The sequence below is a fragment of the Aureobasidium melanogenum genome, assembly GCF_000721775.1.
Source record: "Aureobasidium melanogenum CBS 110374 unplaced genomic scaffold scaffold_7, whole genome shotgun sequence".
In the NCBI taxonomy this organism is placed as follows: domain Eukaryota; kingdom Fungi; phylum Ascomycota; class Dothideomycetes; order Dothideales; family Saccotheciaceae; genus Aureobasidium; species Aureobasidium melanogenum.
Genome location: NW_024470059.1, coordinates 887129 through 896893, shown reverse-complemented (window position 1 = coordinate 896893; position 9765 = coordinate 887129). Strand labels below are relative to the sequence as shown.

The following is a 9765-nucleotide window of genomic DNA, read 5'->3' as shown; positions in this document are numbered from 1 at the left end:
CAATGTGCTGAAGTGTATGATGCGCGTAGCTACGAAAATACACAATGATTGCGGAATCACGACAGGATCCACCGAGAAGACACCATGTCGGCTTCCTTGCATTTGGACACGTTCGTGCCTTGATATAGCCTATCGTCGTGATCGTGATCGAGCACACGGGCAGGCGAGGCATGTCCTACACAGATCACTGTTGAGGACGCCGTAACGACAACTCTTCCATGAATAAAGAAAAAAAGAAAATCACTGTGCATCTGCATGAATGAGTCGAAAGGGTGGAAGCAGGAGGGGAAGTGCTGGGGGACTTGAGCACTGAAGCAAGCGCAAAGGGCTGGTCAGTGACTTCTCATGGATATTGCTCAACTCCAGTCCTCCCAACTCTGCTGCGTTCGTCATTGCACTGCCTCCCAAACCATGCTCGTCCGCGTTGACCAACTCTGGAGCTCTTGCATCGACTTACTGTCTGTCGGCCGTACGGATCAATGAGCATGCTTGCTGTTCCTCGTGCTCTTGACATTAGCCATTGCGTCCAAACTAGCACCCTGGCATTTGTCAGTCGCTCCACCTGGATCAGCAGCCTGTATCCATCGCATCAGTTGAGAAAGTATCCTTCTCTCGATGTCACATCTTGGTCCAGGACGTGCATCAGGGTCTCTCATACTGAAAGCTTATTAGTACCTTACTCGAGAAAAAGTACGCGTGTATATCTGGGCGAGCGAATACGTGAGGCTATCATTGGCAGGATGATCTTCGCTATCCCAGAAGCAACCCACACGCCAAGAATTCCGCTGTATGATCACCGCTGATGGTTACGTGGAGGGACCCAACGGGCATCATCGCTACATTCTGCCATCAAATCCCATACTGACTACACTTTGTTGACGAGTTGGCCTCAATGCTACCTCGCGGATCAGGCGGTGTCGGACTCGCATCTGTATGCACACGGCTCTTCCGTTGAGCACGTTAGTGGACCTCTGGACGATCCCAGTCGGTCTGTATAGAGCACTGACATGTAGACTTGTGAGGTCTGCTTTACACCACTTGATTTGGACTAGAGAGTCTCCGCACCCCCCTAGTCATGCCAAGTCGCCGTGCTGATAGACGTAGTAGAGAAACAGCCTTAGAGCGCTACTCGGTGATCAGGCCCGGACCGCAATTGGCAGACTAGCTCAAATGCACTGGCAGAGGAGATTCCGCAAGCACCAGGCTCAGGCTCTTCAAAGAACATGGTATTACAGTGTACAATGCGTTTGGGAATGAGTGACTCGTCCAGAGACATTGGAAAGCCAGGACCCGAACGTATCATCTCTAGTACGAGAAAGACGATATCATTTTGATGGTGATATACCGATTCTGCGCGATAAGAAGAGCTCAGCCCCATTGCAATCTCTGCGCATAGAAACATTCAAACCATTCAAGATGCAGATCGTTCGAACGTATCACGCTTGAAACAAGCGGTTACATGCCAAGATGTTGAGGTCGTTGGTAGCCCTCAGACGATCCCCTTGTGTTGTGGTGGGTGTATGGTAGACTTTGAGATTTATTGGTGACTGCATCCATGGAAGTGTAGAGACTTTTGCACCTCGATGCGACCGACCGATGTTTCGTCTTATCAACGGTCACCTCAACCATCTACAGTTATCTAGGATCTTCCCAGGATCTACACAGTGCAGCTCTAAGATGATCAGGCTCGTGGTCTGTGCAAGGAGTATCCACTTACCATCACAACTCTTACTGTCAAGGTCCTACCTTGCTGCAACGGCGCAGAACGACTGACGAGCTATCGAAATGCACATACATCTGTAAATTAGAGACGATTCGACCAAGAGCCGGGGTAATCATGACTCTTGGTGGGTCCCGAGTTGTTTCGAGAGACCTTGTGCAATGCTACCCTGTGCACATTGCACTCCAAAAGACAGACACTTGGGAATTGTTGACGTATGTACGTGTGTAATCGGATATTGTTCTGAATGCTGGGATGTTGGTGGAGTCATAAACCATGCAGTCTCATATCCTGGTTGACACACAAGCCATGTGGTTGTCAGTTCTCTGTCCTATTGCTCCACTCTTGACGTCCGATCTGATTTCGGAGGTCGGGAGTTCCTAATCCTTGTCATTTCTCGTCCGACTTCTCCATATCGTTGTCTGTCGTCCCACACGTCACGTCGTGACCCCAGCTGCTTGGTCAACCGTCACAAAGCTAGAGGTTCGCAGTGCAAACACGTTTATCTGCAAGGTGAAATTTAGCGTCGACCTTCCAAGACAATAGGATCCTGCAAGGGGTGAAGAAGATGTCCTCTAGGATTCAATAGATCGTATATGCTGCCCTATTGTTTTCCTGCATGAGGAGTATCTAAAGTTTGTCTCGCGGATTCGCATATTGACGGCCTTGGCTTGGCATCTCGCGTTGATTATGCAGTCGCGACGATCGCAAGATACCAAGGTCGACTTTTCTCGCACGTACGACGAGATTACGGATCTACGTTTTTCTGTTTGGTTGACTGATGGCAAGAGCATCGACTTCACACCATTAGCCAACAAGCCCCTTTTGCCGATGTCTGTGTATGTACTATGACAGCATTTCCATCAAATAGAGAAAAAAGCTCCGAAAGAGACTTTGAGACCTCGCGCCTCACGCGAGAGTTCAAAGTTATCTGTAAACCACACAGGTGCAACTACAGCTACCGCTCTCCACCGGCGGCGCTACAGCCTGAGACAAAAGAACTCTCATAACGGCTCTCTCGACCATGACGTTACATCGCTGTGTCTGTGCATTGAAACACGACTTCAGTAACGGCAATCCCAAATCTTTACTCAATCGCATGGTCGACGTCGGATCAGGCGCGATACCTCGTATGAACCACAGCGATGGGAGTCGTCCAAGCTACTTCTGCTAGATTGAGCTATCGAATGTTGAATTAGACTCCCCTATGTTTCTCAGCCTCCGCTGCAGCAATATGCAGGTGCTACTTGTAATCGCTAGCGCGCAAACTTTCGGCAACCACAAGATTCTGGCGAAAATTCTACGGGCCTTCCGAGTCAACCACGCGATTCTTGTCTACCGACTCGAGATCGATTAAACTCGACTAGACTCGACTCGAATCGACTTCATATTGTTGACAGTTCAAAATTGCCGATGCCATCTGCTGTTCAGCTCAGCTCAGCCCATACAGCGGCAAGCTGAGTTATGGCAATCTGCCGTTCCCCATGTCTCGTGATAATTTTGGCAAACCTAGATGCCCCTTCGCCATCTGGCCGCCCCAAGCCCTCTCTCAGCTGCTTCTCTCATTGCTTGTCGGGGAGCGATTGTTTAAGCGCGGTACCTTGCAGACTAGCTCGCGGGCCAGGCCGCACGGACTACGGCTAGCCGCAGAGCTTGAACGGAAAAAGATCTTCGACCTCACTAAATTGGCGTTGAACGTGAAATTCGGCGCTTCCCATGCTTGTTGACCAGGTTTTTTGCGGCTCTCTCGTTACTCTGTTACTCTGCCCTCGGGACTTTGCAGGGATGCAGCGTCGTGCTCCTCGAAATCATGCTGAACATGGGAGCCTGCTGGGTTCATCTCAACATGAAACCTCGTAGTGTAGCCCTAGAGCATGCCGTGTTACTGACTCCAGGCCCTCGATATTCAGCTCTACCAGCCTCACGTGCAGAGCCACAGGTATGTCAATAAGGTTAGTCTCAACTAATTGAGGCACGGACGTGCCCTCCAGGTGCTCAAAACGGCTTCGCCGAGGCCAGCGACTATCCAAAGCTCGGTAGGCGTCCGCAGGTCTGCAATTGCCAATCCCAAATGCTCAACCCAGCTGCAGGCTCTGCAGGACGCACCACGACGCACTAAAGGGGAGGTGATTTGGTTGATGCCCAGTTTCTCTGATCACTTGCCTTTTCTAGATCCACGTTGACCATTTGATCTGCGCAGTTGTTTAGCCTGCCTGGAACTGGGACCCACGCTCTTTACGCGTTCTAGCACATCGTTCTCCCTTATGCTTGTTTTCCACATGTTCTCCACTAAAGATAGCCGTGTCTCAAGCGTCTCTACGGCCTCAGCTGCAAGCTCCGATCATGTCAAGCGAGTCACGGCGTAAATTTTGGGTTCACTGACAAGGGACCGTTGGAAGAGGGTGGTGTACCGAACCAACGGGCCTGGTGGTATCATCGGGGGATTGTTCTACTCATCCCTTTATACATATAGGCTCTTCGCACGCCTCTCGTGGCTGGCAATCGTATCCCTTCATTTCCTTGATTTTGTCACTATACACGACCGTCCGTTTGCTTTGCATCTCTATTGTCCACACATATTATCATCTACCATGGACAGGACTGCAATTGCCAACTATGTCTTTCAAGATGAACTGTTATCCACAAGCCATCATGAGGCTCTCTCAAACTGCTTGAATACCGCCATAAACGACCCTTTCATCAACAAAACCAACCTCCTTGCCTCGTTACCACTATCTGCCGACACTGCTGTTGCATCATTACGGCTACTCACATCGTTGCTCAACACATTACCCGGATCCTGGCCAACGTTTGATCTCTCATGTTGCTTTTCGAGGTTGTGGAAGCTTCTACCTGAAGATGTAAAAGCTGGCAGAGATACACAACACAATGCCCTTCTGGACACCTTAACACAACAGATGAAGAACACCTATTCTGATGTTCGCTCTTTACTACCCGAGCCGGATACACCTGCGATCTATGGTGCTTCTTCTTCAAACCCCATTACCCACCGAAGGCTACATCAATTTGTCAGAGATTTCAGTTTACCCACCAAGCAGACTACTGGAACTAGATCAGTTGTTGCATTGGCTCTACCAAATGGTCCCGTGCTAGGACTGGCTCTTCTGGCCACCGCAACATACTACACAGCAGCCCCTGTGACAGTAGCCTCAGGACAGGAACAGTTTCAAAGTGATGTTATGCAAGCAGGAGCTAGCATAGTCCTTGTTACACGGCCGGATGTTCAGCGACTAGGACTGGACGGCTCTTGGGTGCGTGAGGCCGGTGTTGAAGTGATCATTGTTGATCCTAAGGACGACGCAACATTCGACATGACTTACAGCAACGGCTCTCCCCTGGTCACCAGCTCGAAATCTAAGCCTAATGGATCCGACGATATCGCTCTTGTGCTTTTCACATCAGGCACTTCTGGTAAGAAGAAGGTCGTTCCTTACACTGTCCACACTATCATTTGCGGTGTAGGGTTCGTTATCGAGTCCTGGGGATTGACCAAGAACGATATTTGCATCAACATGATGCCTCTCTTCCACGTTGGTGGCATCGTCAGAAATCTGTTCGCTCCCATCATGGCTGGTGGCTCCACAATCTGCTGTCCAGCCTTTGACGCCAACTTGTTCTGGGATGTCGTTGAAGACTTGCAACCGACTTGGTATTATGCCTCTCCTTCAATGCACTCCGTTATCCTTGAGGAAGGTCGCAACCGTCCATCAGCCCTGGAGAACAGCAAGATGAGGTTGATTTGCAACGCCGCTGGTGGTCTCCTGCCCTCGCTTGCATGCACACTACGAGACACTTTCAAGTGCATCGTTCTTCCGAGTTACGGTATGACAGAGTGTATGCCTATTTCAAGTCCACCTCTCGATTATCAACTCGACCGATCTGGCACATCCGGTGTCAGTGTCGGTCCGGATATGGCCATTCTTGATGGCAATGACCGCAAACTCCCCATTCACACAGTCGGCCGCATTGCCGTTAGAGGTGCACCAGTCTTCGGTGGATACCTGAAGGACAACGATGTGTTGGACACTTCATGTTTCACTGCCGATGGCTGGTTCGACACTGGTGACATGGGCTACTTGGATGCCGATGGCTACCTTTACGTCACTGGCAGAAGCAAGGAAGTCATCAACAGAGGTGGTGAACTGATCTCTCCATTCGAGATTGAAGAAGCCGTCGTCACCGCTGCCAAGCGTGAAGGTAACCCTCTCTTCGGTCGCGTCTCCGCCGCTCTGGCATTCTCAATGCCCCATGATGTGTTGCAGGAGGTTCCCGGTGTGGTCCTAGTCACCCCTCTTGGTGCCCGTCGTGCCGATATCAAGACAGTCCAAGAGGCCTTGAAGGACTCTTTGAGTCAGGTCAAGTGGCCTGCCTACGTTGTGTACATGGATGACCTTCCCAAGAACAACAACAAGGTGCTGCGTATCAAGCTCGCAGAGCGTCTGGGCTTGGAGGAAATCACTGACGAGACTCCTCTGGCGGATCGCCATTTCGAAGCAGCTTGCCCTCCGCCAAACACTCCTCTTAGCACACGCATTGGAGGCTCAATCTGTTCTTTCGATGCAGCGTTTGTGTCTCGCAAGCTCTCGACCGTTTTCGGTTCAGAGATCGACATTGCTGTAAGAAAAGCATCTCATGATGGATACCCAGAAGCTTTCCTCGCTCCCCGCAAGAACTCTACTATCACCCCAGTCATGTCAAGCTACCCTAGCTTCGACTCACTTCTACGTGCCGAACTCGATGGCTACCTCATCCCCAGCAAGGTCCATTGCCTCGATGTTCCCCTGCCCAGAGATAGAGAGGGCTCTATCGACGATGCTCAGCTGGAGACGCTAATCGAGACCGACTCTGATGAGATCGCTGGAGACATGACTCCAACTGAGGCCAAAATTGCCGAAGTCTTCGTTCGCATTCTCTCGTGCGCTGCTTCCGAGCTTACTCCCGAATCAGACTTCTTTGCTTTGGGAGGTGACAGTCTTCGTGCTGGCCGTTTGTTGTCTGAACTCCGTAAAGAGTTCAAGGTTCGCTTGCCTATCGATCTTCTCTTCGTGCACAGCAAGATCAGCGCATTGGCCAAGAATATTGACGAAATGCGTGGTCCTACTGATGAGAAGCATGCCGCTGCTGAAGCTGAGCAAATTCCTGTCAACTACGGCTGCGAGAAGACTTACAGCTCCACCAACCCCATTGTCCTCTTGATCCAGCTTTTCCCTATTGGTTTGCTGTACCCTATGAAGCGTGCCTTGACTTGGACATGCTTCATGTACATGCTCAGTGCTACCCGCGACTGGATCACTGCGACTAGACTCATCGGACGTCTTTTCAACCTGATGCTCGCTCTTGGTGTCGCCAAGGCTGTAACTCTCGTCGTCTGTCCACTTCTTGCCATCTGCCTCAAATGGATTATCATCGGTACTTACAAGGAAGGCATGTATCCCATGTGGGGTCCTTACCACACGCGTTGGTGGGTCACCGACAAGATCATCACTATCCTCGGAAAGGGTTTCTTCGGTTCATCTGAGTTTGGCACCACTTTGTACTACCGTTTGATGGGAGCAAAGATTGGCAAGGGTGTCAAGATTGCCAAGCGCGCCATCATTCGCGAGTACGATCTCGTTACTCTCGAGGACGGAGCAAACTTGGACCAGTGCATCTGCAGAGGCTTTGGCGCCGAGCAGAACACCAGCATGTACCTCGGTCATGTTCGTGTTGGCAAGGCAGCAAGTGTCGGTCTCTCCTCCATCGTCGCTCCTGGAACCTCGGTGCCTGATAATGCATGCATTGGACCTAACTCATCGAGCTGGGAAGCTGATGATGCCAGCGAAGAGTTCCGCGACTTGTCCGCTAGCAAGATTCCTGGAGCCCACCCTATTCTGTCTTTCCTGCTCATCACTCCTATCTCTTTGCTTGTCACTCTTTGCAAGAGCGGACCCTGGATCGGTGGTCTAGTTGGTCTCGTGTTGACACAGCCCAAGCCTACTTCAGACAAGGTCATGTCGATCATCCTGTGGTTTGCCGTGCCTCATCGTATCGGATGGCATTTCGCTGCAAAGATCTTTGGTGCCGGTGCAGGCCCGCTCACGTGGTTCTTTGCCGTTTGGGTTCTCAAGAAGATTTTGGATTTGACCATCGGTAAACTTACTCCGGGACCAGCCCAATCCAGATCGCAAGCCCAACGTTTCCGCATGGCCGTGCTCAAGGCCGTTGCACCCCCCGCTGCATTCCACAAGGTTACTGAACTGTTTGGTGGCCATTATGAGGCAACGTCAGTCCTTTATCGTGCTATGGGTGCCAAAGTCGGACAGCGGGTATATTGGCCTGGAACTGGTCCCTCGTTCCAGGACTTTGACCTCCTCGACATCGGAAGCGACATCGTATTCGGCTCTCGCTCTCATCTCGTCACATCTGACGGTACTGGCAGTGACTACGTCCGTGTCCAGGATGGTGCCATGATTTCTGATCGTGTTGTGCTTCTGCCTGGTGTCACTGTCGGCAAGAAGAGTGTTCTCGGTAGCGGTGCTTTGACTCGTAGGAACAAGTACTATGAGCAGGAGACGGTCTGGGTTGGAAGCAAGGCTGGCGAAGCTGTGTGCCTCAGCGGCAACAAGCGCTCTACCACCTCGGATGCTGCCAACACCCAACACGGCATGCCCAGCTTGAACAGCACTACCAATTCTAGCAGCGTGACATTGAGCGAGAAGGATAAGGCCGATAACGAGAAAGCAATTCAAGAGGGTGTGCTGAGCAGTAGCTCGTCTATGACCATGGTCGAAAGAGAACAGGCAGCTGCGTCCTCTTCGCCTTTCGGTCGTGCCTTCTACGAAGGTCAAGCCCCCTACCACGTCTTCGGCCCTTGGACCATCTTCCTCTACTCGACCTTCACTACCATCTTCGTCTCTTTCTACTGGAACATCTCTTCCATCGGTGCCCTGCAACTTGTCGCCAAGCTCATCAAAACATCCGACCCTGTCCACAACCCTGAGACCCCCTACCGTCCAGTTCTTATCTTCGCCCTCTTTGCCGCCTTCATCGCCGTTCTCCATACTGTTCAGGCAGTCCTCGCTCTTGCCATCGTCGTCGCTGCCAAGTGGATCCTTCTTGGTAGACGTCAGGTTGGTAACTATGACTGGGACAAGAGCAGCTACTGCCAACGTTGGCAGTTGTTCCTCACGGTCGAGAAGCTGCGCCGTCAATGCTATGGTGGCGCTGGTGTCGTCGGTCTTCTCACTGGTACTCACTTCGCTGTCATGTACTTCCGCGCTCTTGGTGCCACCATCGGCAAGGACTGCTCCCTCTTCTCGGGTGGTCTGCCTTCGCTGATGTTCACCGAGCCCGATCTTCTCACTCTCGGTGACCGCGTTGCCGTCGACGATGCATCGCTGGTTTCGCACATCAACTCTCGTGGTGTCTTCAACCTCAACCCCTTGGTTGTCGGTGACCGCAGTGTGCTCAGAAGCGGTTCGAGACTGCTGTCTGGTGCCAACATGGGCCAGGACACTATGCTGCTCGAACACACCCTTGTCATGGCTGGTGATGTCGTCGACGACGGTGTCACCTACCAAGGGTGGCCTGCAGAGGGCTTCGAGGGCCATCGCGCACCTCTTCGCAACGGCCCAGTCACCATGGTGGCTGAGGCTTAGAAACGATCTTTCATGTTTTTCCTTTTTCTTATTCTGTTTGGTGTCTTCATTCTGTCGAGATCCGTCTGGCATATACCCTCTTCGCACAGACCTTCTTTCACCATTTTTTGCATATCGTTGTTTATCATTTACCTGGCCGTACAAAACACGCCATATTTTTCATATCTTAGCCTGTCATTATGGGTTGCTTTTGCGCGTCAGGTGTTCCACATAGACTGGTTGTCAGATAGATACTTATTATGAACTGTTCTCCTTCATCATACTGCCATCCTTCACTTAATCTTGTGAAGCATGTTAATACGGAATAACGGCTTCTAAGTTGGACGGATCTACTGATGATGCTGTCTCCCCACATGAAGCGACCTGTTCTAGATATGACTGTCTCAA

The 9765-nt window shown here is 51.3% G+C and overlaps 1 protein-coding gene across 1 annotated transcript; it reads left to right on the top strand.

The window, feature by feature from the left end:
- Positions 1–4311: 4311 nt before the first annotated feature.
- On the top strand, positions 4312–9378 carry M437DRAFT_46013 (acetyl-CoA synthetase-like protein; the record flags this gene model as incomplete). The annotated part of the gene is made up of 2 exons (XM_041021191.1): positions 4312–9183; positions 9232–9378. The coding sequence occupies 2 exons, from the start codon at positions 4312–4314 to the stop codon at positions 9376–9378; spliced, it is 5019 nt and encodes a 1672-aa protein (XP_040881063.1).
- Positions 9379–9765: the final 387 nt, after the last annotated feature.